The 19,295-nt window shown below is 47.4% G+C and overlaps 3 protein-coding genes across 3 annotated transcripts in view; 1 reads left to right on the top strand and 2 right to left on the bottom strand.

Moving 5' to 3' along the window:
* BDW43DRAFT_64210 (uncharacterized protein) overlaps positions 1 to 2,420 on the bottom strand; it is a 3,378-nt gene extending 958 nt beyond the window's left edge. Inside the window, exon 1 of the mRNA XM_032050328.1 lies at positions 45 to 2,420. Within this exon, the coding sequence (XP_031900977.1) occupies positions 45 to 2,364 (2,320 nt within the window). The 5' untranslated portion in view covers positions 2,365 to 2,420. The remainder of the gene's footprint in view (positions 1 to 44) is intronic.
* Positions 2,421 to 5,213: 2,793 nt separating this feature from the next.
* sit1 (putative siderochrome-iron transporter Sit1) lies at positions 5,214 to 7,880 on the bottom strand. Its single transcript, XM_032041721.1, has 11 exons — positions 7,572 to 7,880; positions 7,423 to 7,506; positions 7,296 to 7,371; positions 7,178 to 7,242; positions 6,924 to 7,122; positions 6,550 to 6,875; positions 6,443 to 6,500; positions 6,296 to 6,389; positions 6,058 to 6,245; positions 5,943 to 6,002; positions 5,214 to 5,895 (listed from the first exon to the last, which is right to left on the bottom strand). Exons 1-11 carry the CDS (start codon positions 7,776 to 7,778, stop codon positions 5,540 to 5,542), a joined length of 1,713 nt encoding a protein of 570 aa, XP_031900976.1. The 5' UTR covers positions 7,779 to 7,880; the 3' UTR covers positions 5,214 to 5,539.
* Positions 7,881 to 12,286: 4,406 nt separating this feature from the next.
* ddiA (putative DNA damage-inducible v-SNARE binding protein Ddi1) lies at positions 12,287 to 13,678 on the top strand (the record flags this gene model as incomplete). The annotated part of the gene is made up of 3 exons (XM_032044786.1): positions 12,287 to 12,303; positions 12,910 to 13,512; positions 13,558 to 13,678. 3 exons carry the CDS (start codon positions 12,287 to 12,289, stop codon positions 13,676 to 13,678), a joined length of 741 nt encoding a protein of 246 aa, XP_031900975.1.
* Between the last annotated feature and the right edge of the window lie 5,617 nt (positions 13,679 to 19,295).

Raw genomic sequence — 19,295 nt, 5'->3', positions numbered from 1 at the left:
GCCTCCAGCGGAAGCAGCCTGGAGAGCATTGCCATAACGCCCGCCCTGTACATGGACATCAGCTCCTTTCTCTAACAGGATCTGTACAATCTCCTCGTGGCCCTGTGCAGAAGCAGCCTGGAGAGCATGACCATAATAACCCCCGCCATGTGCACGGACATCAGCTCCTGTCTCTAACAGGATCTGTACAATCTCCTTGTGGCCTCCAGCAGAAGCAGCCTGGAGAGCGTTGCTGCAATCCCAGCCCTGTGCATTGACATCGGCTCCTTTCTCCAACAGGATCTGTACAATCTCCTTGTGGCCTTGTTTAGAAGCAGCCTGGAGAGCATGACCATAATACCCGCCCTGCGCATTGACATCGGCTCCTCTCTCTAACAGTAGTTCTACTGTATGTTGGAGACCTTCTAAAGATGCATAGTACAATGGAGTCGCTATCTTTCTATTCCACCGCGGCTCTTTATCCCAAGGCTGATCCGGGTCAAACAGTGTACCCCAGACTGCGTACGCTTGCCTTTGCTGGAGAAAGAAGTTCAAGATGATTTCCTGTACTTCCTTCTCAGTCTCTGAAGGCCTTGCATGATCCATCCAATACCGCGCGGAGTACTGGGCCATCGGAAATCTTGCCATGAAATCCCTGCCTGTACTCTGCTCACCCAGATACGACAAGTATTTCAGGCAGACTAGTGACATCCCAGTATGCGACTTTGAGATACTTAAACGGCCTTGCCACTTGCCATTTTGTTTAGGATGTATGAGAAACTCCCTTGCTGTCTGGTGGATAAACGACAACTTCGATTCGTGGACGCTGATAAAGAGACCGCATAGATTTTTCACCGTGCTCTTGAAGACCTTTCTGGGCCACAAATTTGACTCCAGGGCAGTATGGGAAGTAAACGGTTGCTTCTGCAAAGCTAGTGTTAAGGCAACATTAGCTTCATCAAGAGTCAGAGGCCGTGCCGCAGCCAGAACAATCTGAAGGAGAATCTCTGTATGAATAGGGTCTTTGCTTCGGTCCAGGATCTTTTCATAGGCTTCAGATACCTCAACGGGAAGACTAGATAGAAGTGCTTCCACGTCAGGCCGCCTGCCATATTCACTCGGGTTCTGCTTAATAATATCAAATGCGAGGTGTAGCCAGAGGTATGTGCGGTGTTCCATATTCTTCAGTTGTTTAGAAATCATTCGACGGTCGCTCTCCTCGAAATCACGTGCAATTTCATCCATTCTGTCATCAATAACTAGATTAATCTCGTTGCTAATCTGGCCCGACTTTTCATCGCCGTCAAAACGCAAATATGCGGTTGTATCAGAGAGTTTTTTGAAAGATACCTCCAGGTCATCGTATGGGCGACTAGTGATCAGGAACTTAAGCTTTGAGAGCGCATTAGATGGACGTCGGGGTTGGCAATAGAACCCCTTCAGCTTTTCGATCAATTGCCGCCTGCCATCCGCATTGCATTCGTCCAGGGCATCAAGGACGCAAACAATTTCTCCAGCATCTGGTGAGTTGGCACAGTCCACAAGGATTCGCCACAGCTCAGAAAAATTTTGGGCTAGATCTTTGCCGTAGTTCTTATGACTGGGAAGTGCATGCCCGATCAGGCCACTCGCAGGACCATGTGTAAAAACCTGGTGGAGTATTGCGCACAAAGCATTAGTGGCATACATGCGGCGTTCATCCCCGTCCTTGAAAAAGAAATAGCAGACGGCTGATGTCGTGACGTTCGTAGACAGTCGCCGCTCATCGACCAGAGCCCGCGACAAAACTGACTTTCCACAGCCAGGACCAGCAGACACCCAGAGGAGGCTAGAAGTGTTGCTGTCCCGCCATTTACGGAATCTGTCGTCCTTGAAGAACCATTCGCATGTGCCTTGGACCCTTACTGGGTTAAAGTCTTTGTAATCTTCATAGTCGGATGCGAGATCTTGAAGAAGGTCTCGCTCTTTCTGGTCTTCATAACTCCTTTGGGTATGTTTATTACCCGCTTCTAGAATTGTCCGAATTTCATCAAGGATCGTCCGCGATTCTTGCATCTCTCGTAGTTGACTATCCCTGTTCTTCCGAATTTCCTCTGCTTCGAGAGGTGGGATGCAGCTGCTGCACTGTTTGCTTAAACCATCGATCTCTGCTGCTTTTCCATCCCAATCGTTCCAGCCATCCACGTTCTGCCATGCGCGAGAGAGCTGAGCTCTCGAGAGATGGCATATGACGCGTGCCTGATATTCAATAATATGTGAATAGAGCTTGGCTAAGGGCTCCAGGAGGTCTTGATACCCTTGTCCATGTGAGGATCGGAGATACGTTTTTTCACAGATTTCCCAGTAGACTAGGATATCGTCAATCGAATTAAATCCTTTTAACATGGCCTCGATTTTTGTAGTGCCGCTTGTGAGTAGCTGTCAAAGTCAGCATTAGCTCGGCAGTCAGAGATTTATATACCCACGGGGAGAAGCAACGAAACACCAGACCATGCCAATGCTGCGTATGGTTGAGCGCTGAGAGCGCTCTTAACTATAGGATCGGACCAAATGAGGAACTTCGCCAACCTCTCGGCTTGCTCTCGTATTTTTATTTCCTTCCCAAAAAGCGAAACTTGCCACTGCTTCTTCTCCCGATTATCTAACAGCTGCTTCACGATTGATTCCACCGACTGTGCGGTTGAGAGGTCCGCGTCAGTTGCACCATTGTATTGTTGGGACGTCAAGTGCTTCTTGTAGTCTTCCATTAACTCAGGCTCTCGGGTCTGAAATATCTTGTAAGCCCGAGTCCACAGTTCGAAGTCGTCGCTCAGGGGAAGAGAGGCGAAAGCCGTTGGCTGAGAGAAGGAACACAGTGCAGCGGGAGTGACATCTGGAGTGGCATCTGGAGGCTGTGGAACAGACAACACAGACTGTCCAGGATATTGTCCGGTGGTTGTTGTAATTAGGGAATTGGCAGGTCCTCCTAGAGCCGGTGGACTTATGGTTAAAGAGGGTGTTGCACCACTCCCCTCCGATCTACCTGCCTTTATCTTCTGTCTCACCAGTCTTAGCTTGGAAGAGATGCCCATTATTGATTTATTTAGAAATCAAATCGCACAAGGAATGCCGCCGGCAATCTGCGTGGTTATTAGGCAAGGATAACTTTCACAAGTACTGGGAGGAAATTGAGTCGCTGAGTTGGCAACATTCAGACCCTTGACATCAGGCGACCAATAGGGAAGGAGTTTGCCAATGTCATGTATTCAGCCAGTAGGAGAGCATAGCTAAAGGCATCTTGCATTGTAAGAAGCAACACATCTGCAACCTAGAAAGTGTGTATAAGTAGTTAAGACAAGCTTCTTGCATGCCTCTTCATTCCACATAGGGGATCCTTATCCAGTGGATAAGACTTTCTGCTTTCAAGAAGCCTACTTGAATCGAAACCTTGACCAGGCATACCAAAGGCCTCCACTGTAAGCAGCAGGATGACAGCTACAATATTCTCGTTATGTTATTCGAGTTTGACGCGACGCAGAAACGAGGCAATCCTCCTGACCAGAAATCTATCCGATACACTGTCCAGAAGGCAGGGACACCGACTCCCGCTGGATACGGGCCGTTCCGGACAGTCACCACAAAAAACAAATTATGGTTCTACCCCTTCCCTTACATATGCCGGCAAATGAGCACGTGACTGGTAAGAGCAGGAATTTGACAATTTTCTTGAATGGTGTGTGGATGTAGTAGGTGCGCGAGAAGAAAGTGTCAAAGGTCACTTTCAACATGTGGGTATTGAGATTGAAGAAATGTCATAATTATACCGTCATTTATACATGGATTCACATTGGAATATGTCTATCTATTACATGAATTTTGTACCAAATTTGTCTTGCCTGAATTAAATGAGCTCTCCCTATAAGAGACTGTTAATGTTAGAGTTGCCAGAAGCTTTAAGTTATCCTAGTGAAACTGAAATGTGATCGGGTTAGTTAATCACGTTACACTCAATACTCGAGATCCGATATGCCTGGTTTTCTAGAGGCACTTATTTTACGCTAACTTTGGTATTATCAATTTAAATACACGTATTACACTACAAATGCAACAAACTGAATTTGCAATCTCACTCAACTAATTTACTTGTCTAATGTCTTAGCAGTGGGTCTCCGAAACAATTGATGAGTGTTCTGTGGTGAAGCTGGCATTGCTGGGGTCTGTAGGTCCTTAGCAAATGTATCGGTAGTCTCTAAAGCTGCAACTCATTGGCGTTTTCCATGCACCTAACGTCTACTTCAAGCCTTGGAAGATCTATCTTTCCAGAGAGCTCTGCTGCACAACACAAACTTCTACTCCATTGACCGTAACAGCCAAAGGAGCTTCTTTAGGAATAGAGAGTTGAGGCCCTCTAGCCGCACTACCGGTAGCAGCCGGTCCACAACTCAAAACAGTTGACCTGCCAAAACACATCGTACTACCCACTCAAACCCCCTCAACAGATGGGATAGAGAGGGCTCGCCCGGCGATGCTGACAGCAATCACCAGCCCCAGCCAAGACAATACTTCTCATAATGTCTCCACCGGAAAGCCGGCCCCAACGGAACCGAGGAAGTATAAAATAAGCCATATATATAGCCGACAGCCGTAGAACTATTGAAGCATAATGCGGTCTATAGGCAGATTGCCTCCGAGGTTTTATGACAGGCCTTCCCTGCCGTACTCCGTCAGCCAATGTGGTATTACAACGTTGCTTTCCACATTGTATGCATGGAGTCGGAATAATATACCCATCCACAGGTGTGACAAGTACCTGCGACAGCGTATGCACAAGGGGTACATCTCTTATTTTAATACGACCCCCCCCCCCCCCCCCCAAATGAGAGCTTCGCTCTGCGCATGACGTCCGAGAATATCCCGACGGAGCCTACCGGATGAGCCTCAGCAATGAATGGCAGACCCTCCTCAGGGGTATATGAATAGTCAATAGGGTAAGGGCAAGCTCGTGGAACATGAGAAGGGATGGAATGGCCAATCATGGCTTGAATTCTAATATTGTAGTGCAGTGAAAGGTTTATATCAATGCCTTCATAGGCAAGTAAGCCGATATAGCATATAGCGTCGAGGTAGCTCTTGAGGCTTCACGCTTTGAGAGAAACCACCGACACTAGCAGGGCCTCAGGAAAGAAAGCAATTGAACAATCAACTACATCATCTGATCCCTCATACGTGAAGAGTCCATCTTCACCAACATACAGCCCCTTGCATTACGTAGTAGCAAAAGTGAAAGTGAGTCGACTCTCGTGCGGTATGCGACGCATTCATTTTACTTCGGTCTTAATCCAAATGTGTGTGATAGATAGCTCTAAAGTGCGCTGAACTTATTACTATCAGTCGCATTGAGAAATATTAACAAGGTATTATCAAGACCTTAGGATGAAGGTATTAAGTATGCTGCCCGGCCTTCTAGCAGCACATGTAATCAAAAGCATAACTCTTCCAAACATTACCCTCTCCAGCATGAAAAATCTAATCCCACATTATCTCTTACTGCTGAGTGAGCGATTGATCACTAGGAGCAACACTAATTCTCTTCCCGTTCGGCATCAGGAAGACTCTGATCCTTCGTCAATCTCGGGTTGCGAATACAAAGAGAAAAGACAATAAGAGGCACAGTCAAGCATATTCCAGTAATGCAAAGGAGACGCTGCACCTCTCGGTATGCTACGATAACCGCATCACGTGCAGGAGTGCCGACAGGGTTCGAAACGATAAACTCGAAAGGCTTCGAAAAAGCGAGCGCGGCGAGATCAGCATCACCAAGGCGCTTCGCGAGCTCTGGACCCATCCTCTGTCTCCAAATAACTCCGGCAATCGTGTTCCCAATTGCGCTTCCGACGTTATACGTGGCGAGATACAGACCGGTAATCACAGCGACATCTGCGACAGTTAGATGAGATCATTCAATAAGCAAGATTCGCACTTACGCTCATGTTTCGTCGCTGCCTGGATACTTGCTTGGGCAGGGTATGGGAACATGCCACCAGCTAACACAACAAATCAGTGGGACTAATCACTTTTTTTTTGGGTGGGACAACATACCGATACCCAAAAGAACCTCTCCGCCGATAATGCCAGAATAACTAGAGTTTCCCGTTCCTCCGCGGAATTGTATAAGGATACCGAAAGCCACTGCGAAAAGAACGGTTCCGGCAACGATGAAAGGCTTCAACTGCCTTACCTTCATGATGATGGCCCCGAGGATACATCCAGTGATCACAGAAGCAAAGCTACAGATGTCAGAAATGATCCAAGCAAGTGGCTCGTAACTAAGGCGTACCTGTATAGAGACGAGATACGACTGGCACTGAGTAAACTCTGATCGAATGCAACTTGCAACACAGTAAACAAGTATGAGCCCTGCAATGACCAAGCTGCAAAAAATCATTAGCATATCATTGAGACGCGGGGGTTCGTTCAAAAATACCCAAGTTGAGCATCGTTGCGATACCCAAAGCGCCCCAAACTGCGCGGTCTTTCAGCAGCTATACCCTGGTCAGTGGTTGATTGAGAGAATGCTTCGTAACGGCTTACCCTAAAGGGGACCATCGGATACCGAGCGTAAGAGCGCTCCCATATAATAAAGGCGGGCAGGCAAAACAAGCCTATGATTAGCGGGGCCAGAACCTTAGCGGTTTTCCATTGCTCGGCAGTGCTACCAGCAATTGTGAATGGAACGAGGATCAGAGCCAAGACAGCAATCAGAAGCAAAATGCCCACCACATCTAGATACCAGAACAATTCTCGCGTAAATTTCTGCCAACCAAGCAGCTGGATAGGATGGCGATAGGCTTCCGGGTTGGCTTTTTTGGCGTTGCGGTGCCCAACCAGAAGTGTTGCGAATAGAGGGAGGGTACAAACTAGCGTGGGTCAGACAAGTCTCCAGTTTTGCCCGGCCATGTACATACCAGGAAATATGATTGCAAACATCCCGATGCCCCAGCGCCAGGTAGTGACTCCCAGAACGGCAGTGGCCACATTACCACCAACCCAGGTATTTATAAGGAAAGGCGTCGCAGGGATGTAGGAAAAGAGCAGACGGGATCGAAGCGAAGTTGTGTCCGCTACTAGGACCTCGAGCAGTAGGATAATGCAGGTGTATCCGACCTAAACCAAGTTCTAATCAGAGATGTAGTAGCGACAAGCAAGCATAGCCACCAACCTGGTACAGAACAGCACCTGCGCAAAAGGTCTCAAGGTTCGTAGAGCAGGCTTCCACAATAGTTCCTAGAGACGCGCGTCAACACCCTTCGATATTTCTATATGCAGGCAAACCCTACCAACAGTATAGAAGATGACGGAGAGAAAGATTAGTTCGACTCTCCCGAAAACGTCGGCAATTTTCGCAGCAGTTGGCTGTTACCCCAAGAGTCAGTTGGAGATCGCAAAGAAGGTCCAATGCCATACCTGTGCAGCAGCTGCAATGACGGAACGTAAGACATTGATCGTAACAAGCAAACTATGGTTGCCATAGTCATCGGTTGCGATGGGCTATCAGAATTAGTCCCTGATCAAGATTGTGTGGATCCCAAAACCTCGCGCAGGTAAATATTTACCTGATAGTTCACTCGAAGCTGTCCATCGAGACCATAAGCGTAGGCTATCAAAAAGATTCCGAAAAACAGAAATATACGAGATACAAAGCCGAGTTGCGACGAGATAGCTTCGACGCGCTTAACTCCTGAACTTGGAAAATCAGCCTCCTGCTGGGGCTCGTGGGGTTGCGCAACATCCTGAACATGTGGATGCTTTTCGGTGGACATTTTGATCTTTCCCCGTCGTTCTTGAGATACGACTGCAACTGAAGAGGGGAAAGTCGTCGTTTCAGCCTTTATCAAGTCGAGGGGGAAGAGAAAAAAGCAAAGAAAAAGAAAAAATTCTTTGAGCGTGACCGGGAAAAAAAAAGCATCGAAAACAAGAATTAAGCTAGCGAATCAAATCAGATAAGGCAACAGTAAACCGGCATGACCTAGGCATTGCCTAGCATTCTAGAGCGGGAAATTGTCCCAAAGAGCGTAGAAAATAGTGGGCCTACCATGGGATGATCTCGTATTCTACTCATGCACATTGGGCGGAGAAAGCCGCCAAGCGCACGCTATGAACTCTAAGTGGGTCCCGCTTTATCGATCTAATCTGATTACTTCTAACAAAGAGCATTGTAAATGGGAAGCTCCTGCTACTACCATTTCATAATTTTTTTTCCCACTTTTATATATATCAAGGGCCATTCCGATTCGAGGACATGGCTTCAATCCAAGCCTCTTAAAGTGCAGGCCTAATTCACCTAACAAAGATGGTACCGGTGAGAGAGAAACATGGTTGAGATATTCAAGTTACCTAATCGCCACATACACGCAAACTCCTTATTTTCCTTATGAGCTGATCCGGAAATTATTTCACCGATATCTTGGCGTCTTTAAACTTTGCGTTTCTTTGTTTCCTTACGTTGGTGTGTCTCAATTAATTCGCACATACCTTAAGAGCTATTGATTATCAAAGGACAGTAGAGAAGGTTCGGTCTTTGTTGATTTGCGAGATAGGGATTATGTGTCCACTCTTCATATTGAATTCATTAGTAGGCTTTTGTGAACGTCCAATATCTGAGCCTGCTCCCCGAACATGAGACGTTCTCCATAAGTTATCTCTTTATGATGAGCCGAGAAAAGCGCTCCTCTGTTCGAGAGAAAAGTCTTCATTGAGCTGAGCTAAAGACCCAATGGCACGAGATAAGGAAAGGAATATCGCAAACAAAGCAATATAAGTGCTCCAATGATGTCCTTAGAGATCAAGTTTAGTTTCTGTAGGTTGATAGACAAAAAGCTTATCTCCAAGACTACCAGTCAAGATAATGTAACATCACACGCAGACACACATACACTCTCTCCCTCTCTCTCCTCTTCCTCCCTCCAGCATGATTTACCATGATGGTGACTATAGATGACATATGTGGGATTAATGCTGAGAAATATTTTTGAGCCTGTTCCGAAAGGAACAGTACACGGAATCAGTCAAAGGGGAAACAACAGCCGAAAATTTAAAGGGATACCATCCATATCAACATGCTTTAAACTAGGAACTTCTCCGAGATAAACCCCTGCTCATTTTCCCACTCCTCTAGTCCGGCTAACACCTTAACGTCTCCTAGTAGTACTGTCATAATTAGAGAATAGCCGAGTGAAGTGACCTACGGAGACCCACAAAAAACATCGGCCGAACTACTGAGCTCTCAAGGCTACCACTTTTGCGCAAGATGACCACTGCTGTAGGTGAGTAGAGACAGGCTCCCATGACTATAAGATCTCTCTATCATATCAAGCCCGGGACTACAATTCCGCCATCATCCTTTGCCAGCGGCTGTTTAATAAAATCTCACAAGGGAATCAATACGATGACAACGGCGGCCGTGGAGTCAAAACATATTTTTGTATCAGATTCAGTTTGAGCAACTATAAAACAACTCACAACACTTCAAATTTATGTAGTCCACTGTAAGCCCGCTAGCATCACAGACTTGGGGGTCTATAGGCCTCCTAAGACACCAGCTTGGGCTCTAGAAAAGCTTCCCCAATATCTGATAGCTAACGGAAAGTCCTTAACTTCTTGTCTTTCGCTCCCATCTCGTTCAAATTTTGATGACAGTCGTTCTAGCTCTGGTGCGTCAATTGAATCTAAGGCAAAATGTTGATATTGCTAGTGACTTAATAACCCTTGAGTTGAGGCGGATCTTGTCCTCGAGGCTGATGGCGTTATATACTGCCAGATCGAAGCAGCCGGAGGCAAATTAAGCCAAGTCTCTTAAACTGACAAGAGCGTCTTTCGTTTCTTCAAATTCCTCCAGAGGTCGCAGATGAACCAAATACACCGCGGCTTTCTGAGTGTTCCAGGGCTGTAACCCGGTTCGTGTACCAGGCTCGAGGCAGTCTATCGACGTGTACGTTACAGCACTGTATCCGTTCCGATACCGTCTCAAATGTATATGACTCGGATTAGAATAATACGCAAGGGAGACCCCTTTTATCTGGGACATTTACGAGTTGCAAAGCCTCAGTTAGCAAGTTGCTCGCCAAAACTAGCTATTCGTTGCCCCATATGAAGACAATTTGGTTAGCTAAAAACCATCGAGATCCCGGAGACGCCCTTCCTCCTGGCATCGTGAATCGGGGAGTGCTATGACACTCTGCATGTCACCTTTTGGTAAGTTACGTCCCGGCAATCTGAGTGCGCAGGAAGTCCTAGAGCGCCTGGAACTCTACGAGAAAGCTCGCCATGCATGAGCGACCAATATTCAACAGACGACCCGCCAGTCACTCCATGAACTGCTGTCACCCGAACCTCATTGCAAGCCATCTTCGGTTATAGCTCTAGGTGTGGCGATTTACAATCACTCTGCCCAAATTCTACTAAGTCCCCTGTGACACTGAAGCTCGTACAGATTTCGTTGTCAGCCAACCATGAGTCCTGACTTCCAGGTCCAAGACGAGCCAACCATTCTTGCAGTACATATCTCCCACTTGGTTCGACTGCCTTCACCGGTCACGGAACATACGCATACCATCTTTCCCGCAAGGAAGATGACAATGTACCTTGGCTGGGTGACCATAGCCATCGTTTCCTAGGGTCCTGTATCGAAGCTGTGCTCGTTGAGGGGGCCTGGGTTCCCAGTTCCTCTTCAGCGCCTAGCGGATACCTTCCTTTCTAGCTAAGGGGCATTCAATATGCTAAGTCTGTACCCAGCCGAGAAACGTAAGTGGCGTTATTGGGAGCAGAGTTGTCGAGACGGGTGTTTACATTCAATGGGCCCAGTTGAAGTACCGGAAACCGAACAAGATTGACAGTTAGATACGACCCAGTTGGTGGCTCATTCCGCCGGCCATAGTAGGTTCAAAATCGGTCTAGTACGTCATTATCAGCCCGACATTAAAAGGCTCAACTTTCACATCACAGGTACGACAGGAGAGTCCAAAATAGCTTCGTCGAAGGTCCTCTCTCTCTCTCTCTCTCTGTGTGTGTGTGTATCAATCAAGGAATTCGAGCATCAGGAGTTTCCCCAAAGTATCCCTAGCAACGCTATCAGAATAAGAATTATCGGGTTAGGAGGGTAGACGAGGATAACTCGCGTCAGATATTTATTATTCGAGACAGGAAAGGGAGGAATTTCCTAGGCATTCATGCAACTACTTCCGCGGCGTAATAGATAGAGGGATCAGTTTGTAGGACCTGGCTAGGAGCTATGTGGACCGGGCCCCGTCGTTCTAGACTCACAACGGCGGGATGTGCGTCGAACGATTCAACGTTTCAGAACATCTGCGCCAGGGTAGAATTTCCACGAGAGTCAGCCTATGATATGTTGACTAGCACGATACGTGCTGCTGCATGTGACCCACCTTGTACGCAGTCAGTTCCAGAGAGAGTAAGCAGGAAATTGGCGCTTGTACGTTGGTGGGATGCACGTTCGCGGGTTCAAGACCAATCCAAATCAACTATCCAACGCCGTACGGTTCCGAATGATGTGAGATTTGGTAGTTGAGTGTGGCTTACTGGTAAAAGATAATAATCGGAATGGAGTGAGGAATAGAAATAGAAATAGATGTAGCACCGAATAGTTTTGTAAAATTCCCGTCGATCAAGTATCTAATAGATAGTAGAAGATGCTGAAAAGAAAAAGGGAGAAATAAGATCTACCGTTAATGATCGGGGAGAGTGGGGGAGAGAGAGTTAGACAGACAGAGTGCGGTTGTAGAAGTTTAGTAGTCAACTTGGGCCCATCTGTAACTAGCTCAATTCGGTAGAACACCTTTTCAACTCAGGCCAATAATGCTACCATCCTTCCGTTGGCCCCGAGGGTCCTTGAAGTCTTGCTAATGATAAAGGCCGTTGGGGGGATGAAATGCATATGTACCGGAAAAATATACGACACTCATCTATTTTCTCCAAGGCATGACTGTCAGATTCTTAGTGAAGTCGACTGCCCAGAGGGTCGTGACCGCACTAGACAAGACAAGGCGTACATTTAAATAGAGGGTTGAGAGGCTCCTGCAGCCCTGGAGATTACCGGCCTTGGAAGTATGTATATATATCTCTGTATACATCCCTGCCTCACATACATTAAGTTCCACCCCAACCAAAAGTAAATTGAAAAGGGCAAAGGGGTAAGAAAAAAAAAAGGAAGAAACACCCTGTTATACTTTTTTATGTCCCCCTCGTATGTAGTTTTTCATCCAACTGTAGGGAAGAATTTGTAATTTGTTTGCGCCTCGAACAAAAGAAGACGATGGACACTCATGGACGGTTACCTAATCGACAGAAATGTGACATTTATTCGCCGACCGCGGTTCGAAACGTCCTCAGGAACCAAGAACGACCAACTGACGACTATTACTATTGCTTGAATTCCTCCTCCTCTTCCTCCTTCCTCACCGAATTTAAAATCAACAGGAAAACACACACGCCTGAAACTATTTGTCCTGTCGCCCTCCTTCCCCAAGATATCCCTGCTCTTACTATACTTCTCTTTTCCCTTAATCCTTCCCTTACCCTGTTCCCCCTCTTCCCCCCTCGTACCCTTCTCTCAAAGCTCGTGACGTACCCATCTCTGCCTGCGTGTACTTTTATAAACATTGTGAATTCGCCTGATCGATCAATCATCATTTTTACGTTACTCCTGTCAATTCGGCGCCCTCTCTTGTAGAATACTTCTCCACGCCTCGTGTATCAACACTCGAAACTTTTTCCGTCTTCAGGTCCATCCGTCGGAGCTCTCGATAGCTTCCCCGCACTGCGACCCGGACACCATGTAAGTGGGAAGAAAGGAAACAAAAAGGAAATTCCAACCAATGACCATCAATAATATCATCTAACCGGGAGCAAAATCGATTTTAGGCGTATCACCGTTAGTGTCATCCGACCGGACCAGCCCGATGCTGATATCATACCGCTTGAGGTTGGTGGGGACATGACCGTTGAACTTCTCAAAGCAATCGTCGAGAGCGAAACTTCCGTTCCCCCTAGTGCCCAACGAATCGTCTACAATAACCAGCTGCTTGGAGATGACGCAATTACCCTCGATCGCGCTGGAATCGGCGAAGGGGACATGTTGGGTGTCCATGTTACGCTGCGGAGTTCTCAGGCGCCCGCTCGCACTGCCGGGGGTCCTAGCGCTGCAGCAGCACAACAGAACATCCAACGGCGTCAGGCGATGACCCCTGATCCCGAGACCATCCGGTTACACATTCTGGGCGACCCTCGAGTGCACGAAGCTGTTCGACGGCAGAACCCGGAATTAGCAGATGCAGCCGGTGATGCCCAGCGGTTCCGTGAGGTGCTCCTCAACCAACAACAGCGGGAGGCTCAGGTAGAGGCTGAGAAGGAGGCCCGGATTGCAATGCTGAATGCAGATCCGTTCAACCCTGAAAACCAGCGGGCGATTGAGGAGATCATTCGTCAGAATGCGGTGACAGAGAACCTCCATAATGCCATGGAGCATCATCCCGAATGTATGTTTTCTCCTTCCGCGAGAGAAGATGACCTGGCTCACCGTCGTAGCGTTCGGTCGCGTGACCATGTTGTACATACCCGTCGAAGTCAACGGCCACAAACTCAACGCGTTCGTCGATTCGGGTGCCCAAGTTACCATCATGTCCCCCGAATGTGCGACCAAGTGTAACATCATGCGTCTGGTCGATCAGCGGTACGGAGGGATTGCCAAGGGGGTGGGCACCGCGAACATCCTGGGGCGAGTCCATTCGGCTCAGATCAGGATCGGAAGCATGTTTCTGCCGTGCTCCTTTACCGTGATGGAAGGCAAACATATCGATCTCCTCCTGGGGTTGGACATGTTGCGACGACATCAAGCCTGCATTGACCTGAAGAGGGGGGCACTGGTCATTCAAGACCAAGCCGTGCCGTTCCTGGGAGAAGCTGATATTCCCAAGCATTTGCAGGACGAATTCGAGGATGAGCCTTTGGTCAAAGGCGCTGACGGTGCCGAAGTCGGCGCGCGGACGGGTGCCGTCACCCATCAGGCACAAAAACCCGGTGGCGCCAGCTCATCCACGGCGCAAGCATCCCGGTGGCCACAGGATTCCATTGCGAAGATCACCGAGCTTGGATTCACTCGGGAGGAGGCCATGCGGGCGCTAGATGCAGCTAACGGGGACCTCGATGGAGCCATCGGCTTCCTGATATGACATGTGAAATCAAGATACTATAGATTACGAAATCGTGATGTCTTTTCCGGTACCTTTACCGCTTAGATTTCATTGCTGCGCAGTGGAGACAGCGGCTTTTGCCCGGAGATTCCACAAATCCTGTAATCGACTCTTGTGCGGATGACAGAGCCATGCCATTGGTAGACTCGGCAATCTCATCTGCATTGTATCGGCTGCAGCTTACCGCATTATCAGCTCCATTCTTGGCCCCGTACCCCTTGTGGCGATGATGGTCGATTCAGTTCAGCGTAGCGGTCTAGCCACTACTATCATGAAATACAGTACAAACACTTATCTGCACTTGCGGTGAATCCATTTTTAAGCTGTGTCTCGTTGTAAATTGGAAGTGTCATGCAAGGTGGAGCCTCTTGTTTCCTTTTACTTTTTTTTTTTTTTTTCTTTTTGGTGTCTTTTCTGATCAGTCACGTTGGGGGCCAACGTAGCCCTAACGATTTAAGAATTTTCACTGCAGAAGCTGGACCGGAAGATTCCAACCTCGCGTCTTCGCCTAAAGTGTTGCCATCGATTGATAAATTCCACCCGAGTTGGAAATCGTGGCCCAGACTTCCACAACAAGACACCGTACAGACTACTACTTCTTCCAACACGGGCCAATAGTCTCTTCTCCCCGGTCTATCCTATATAGCTTTACTCGCTCTTAGACTTACCCAGTAGTAGCTTCCCCCGCAACCTAAAGAGCATATCCAACGCCATAAACGCTCCTGGGGCTCCCAGTTAGCCGCAAACTTATCTTTACATCCGAAACCAAGCTAGAAGGATAAAAAAAAAAGGAAACAAAGCGAGAACACAACAGAGACACTGGAAAAGAAAGAAAGGGGAGAACGAAAATAAAGAAAAGAATACATACCCAGTAGAACATAAGGCGCATACAACAAAGTCAAATCCTGCTTCTGGGAGACCGTGCGATCATGCCAGCTCCAAACCTCTGCCAAGCAGGCACTGGACGTAACAAATGATTGAACTCCAAACACCAACAAATGCATGGGGACCAAGGGATCATCTGTCGGTATCCTTTCTGTTAGCCTCCCCGATATTACGATATGACTGACTACCCCACAGCATCCCTCCACCACCATTATTATAAAAAAAAAAAAAAAAAAAAAAAAAAAAAAAAAAAAGCAAAACGAAAAAAGAAAAAGGAAAAATAAATAAAGAATCTAGGGCCGTTATACCTCGTAACAAGGCGCCAAGAGCCCAGAGACTCAACGGCGTGTGGTAGACAAGCTCCATGGCGATGAAGGTAGAGAACCAAGCCGGAGGGGGCTCCGAGAAGAATTTGTCATGGTAGATTGTTATGTAGAAGGAACGGAGGTGGTGGGAGAGGTTAGTCTGGAGGATGGAGGGGAGTAGAGGCACGCTGTCGACGACTGGACGTTTTTTTTTCAAAGTTGGGCGTTAGTATGTACAGATATCATTAGTCGAGCATGGAGGCTGTGTGGAGAATGGAGAAAGGGAGGGAAGAGAGATTTACGGAAAATGATCGGGAGATGAATGGCGAAAAAGATGAAGTAAATTAGGTCGCGTTTTCGCGACACGAGAGACGCCGACTGCACCATTGTCAAAAGGGGTGTCTCTAGGAGGTGGCAATTGAGGCAATTGAATCAAATTGATTAATGTGATTGTCTGGGTGGAATGGAATACTTGTCTTGTCGGAGGTCCGAAACAGAATCACAATAAACAATCATCAGTAACGTGACGGAAAACCACAGGAAGGGTCAGGTGATCCAGGGCAGAAAGAGGAAGGTGGGAAAAGCAAACATCCATTCATCGGTTCAACAAAAGGTGTTCCCCGCTGTTCATCGACGACCCGAAAGCCTGGGAAGCACAACCATATTTCCTTTTCCTTTTTCTTTTTCTGCTTTTTCTGTGCTGCACGAGAGGAGAGGCCTAAACATAGCTTAAGCTTAGGTGCGTGGATCGCTACTCCCAATTATTTTTAACGGGTAGTTAGGTTTAGTGTCCCAAGAAACAGTGACCCGGTTGCTAATCGGCCTCTTTGCTTTTTCTGAGATGTTGACCTTGCATCATATCATGCTTCGATCTTATCAGCTGAAGATATCCAAAACCCGACAAGATCAGTATACACCTACACATATTTTCTCTTTCTCTCTCTCTCAAGTGATCCCGCGACAAGGGATCTAATAGGGCGTAACCTGCTAACGGGTAACTACACGAGACACCGGTTTTAGATGCCTCACCGCAACTCTTACGAAAGAATCCTCTGCCACCCCTTGTCCCTGGTCTTGGTGAAGTTTGTGGTGCAAAAAGCCCCCAAACATGACGGCCCCTGGAGCTGATCGTTACCTCGACTTGCCGTCGTTCCGGAACCAGATTGGTTGAAGTAAAAAGTACTGCAAGGAAGAGCTACGCTCTCTAAGCCTCTTGCAACCTACAGCATTCCCCACATTCAACACAGACAATTTCCCATTTTTTTTCACTTAGAGACTGCAGCCCAATCCCAGGATTTCTCGAAGAATAGCCTATGATGTATTTTCATGACTATCATCATCACGATTTGGACCGGTCCGGTCACTCTTGGGACGGGAAAATTGCATTTTTTTTTTAGCGTCAAACTCCGGAACCACTCCCGCGAATCTATCACATAGTACGACGACTAGTCAATTGACATGGGTACCTTAGGAGCTGTGTGTCTCTTTCCCCGGACGTTGGGACGGAATTTGACCGCTGGTATGACCTTCACAATTAACCATCCAACAGGTAACCACTTTCCGACCGTTGGCGTCGCCCTTGCAAATCCTTTGCTAATGGAAAATTTGGTCCCGTAAGAAAAACTGCGGAAATGTCTCTGAAACCGCCCCCTTGGTCATGAGCTACGGCTGGGCAAGTGCCGAGGCACCTCAAATCTACCTAAAGTACATAGTAAAGACAAGACACAAGCATTTAAGCCAATATGCTGGATAGCTGCACCTCTCGGTCTCAATTACAATTCGACTCCTCCAGACCCTGAGGAATCCAGGAAGTAGTGGACCACGGCCGCATTTTGACCAAGATTGGGGGAGGACATACATCACTCTATCGATCGATCATTTAGTACTGTACATAGTACCGTACATTATCAGGCAGCTGCCCTGAATTTTCGGTTCGAGGCTTCGATGGATCTTCCAAAACGGCTATGGAAAGCCTTCCATCGCTCCGCGGCCGCGCTGAGTGGCCCCTTTGCGAGCACAAGTCCACTGATGTGCCTCCTGTGGGGAACTTTCGATAAAGAGCTCACGGGAACTGGGCCGCATGGCCGAAAGGAATATGAACGTCATGATCGCCTCAGTTCCAAACGAGTGCGCCTCGGCTGCTCCATTGGGCCACTCGGTGCGGGTCAAGATGGCTAAAAATGATTAGGATTGTTCTTTCAACCCACTAGAAGCCACGTCGAGAAAAAAACCCATGTGTGACCCAAAGAATGGGACACACCAAAGTTTCGATTATTTTCTCCACTCGACGGTGGAGCCATCACAACGAACACGACCCAACTGATTCACAGGGCAACTCTATCAGAAAGGAGAGAGGGGAGGGGGAAAAAAAATTAGGGAAACAGTTAAACGGAAGAAATTTGTGTGACACCCAAACTTATCCAGTCAATCAATAGCTCAAATAGTGGCTTTTTCTAGGGGTGTCTCGAAATGAAAAGGGAAGCAACACATCGCAATGTCGCACTCCGTTATCACATCAATAATCATTCCACCGGCATCAGCAGACAATGTCCGGTCATTGGACTACAGGTTACATAATGCATGAGGTCTTGCTGTAGTACGAGCATTAACCGGGGGCCCTACCGGGATTTTACGCCCTTTCATTTTTCTCTATTTTTTAAACTTTGGGGGGCATTTCTTTGAAATTTTTCTTTTTTCCTCTTTTCTCCCAATCGAAAGGAATGCAAGGGGATGCATGATAGCCGCGACCGAAAGCTATTATCACACCCTAAACTTGATACACTACATACTTAGCTATATCTCGGGGGGGACTACTGCACCATCATGCTATTCCGCGAGCCTGTTACCGGGGATCGAGAAAGAGAGACTTAGGCTAGCGATATTGGCCCAACGTGCATGTTGCATAGGCTCCACCCTCGGCTCCTTATCGTTCGTCCGGTTTGCACCAGATTGAGCGGTGAAACCGCACCAGAAACAAATGGAATACGCACTTACAGCGAGTGAGCCAGTCCCCCGGAGCACGTCGGGAGCAGGAAGCAGACTGTGCCCATCGCTAACCAACCTATGGGTTGCAGCTAGGAGGAAACTTGCCCTGCAAGTCCTTTGTATCGTCCGATGCGAAATCTATATGAAGTGGACGCCGATGACCCATTGGGTCTTTTGACCGCTTCCCTTTGGCTTTGTCTTGTCTCATATCGTCTTGTCTTCTTCACCTTTTTACCCTTATTCGAACAACCTTTAAATTTTATTTAAATCAATTCGATTATTGATCATTATTATTTTTTACCGGTCCTACTTTGTTTTTTTTTTTTTTTTTTTTTTTTTCCTTTTTTTTTTGACTGGCCCGTTGACCTGCCGCCGTCCCCTCCACATCCCCCCCAGTCTAATCTGTCGAGACCCGTTCAGGAGCGAATCCTGTACCCCTGTCGTCATGGCATCGCATTCGTTAGAGTCACTTTTTGCTCGTCGCCGTGAATAATCTGGCGCATCCTCAGCGCAAGGTCGCTGCCGGAGATGAAAGGGATAGTACCTAGTCTAGTCGTGTTTAAGCGAAGTTCCATTGAATCCTTAGATCATTCGTGCCGCGGTGGCATTTACATCCACATTTTGCCCAATATTCCATTTCCCAATCGAGAAATCCGTTTTATCAGAGCGCAACGACAGTGTGGATGCGAGATTATTTATACTCGTCTCCCTCTCATCCACCTTTCTTTTTCTTTTCTCTCTCTCAAGAAGTTCCATCTCATCTTCTAGAACACCTTTCCTCCCTCTACTCTGAGTTTCATCGGCCTCCCTCTATCGGGTGTGTCCTTTCCCCTACCTATCCTTTCTTGTAATTTCTTGGACAATAGATCATAACCGTCCATCCTCTTGGTCATTCATC

This window comes from Aspergillus alliaceus (genome assembly GCF_009176365.1).
Source record: "Aspergillus alliaceus strain CBS 536.65 unplaced genomic scaffold BDW43scaffold_18, whole genome shotgun sequence".
NCBI lineage: Eukaryota > Fungi > Ascomycota > Eurotiomycetes > Eurotiales > Aspergillaceae > Aspergillus > Aspergillus alliaceus.
The sequence above is the reverse complement of the archived record's forward strand: the minus strand, read 5'-3'. Positions and strand labels throughout refer to the sequence as shown.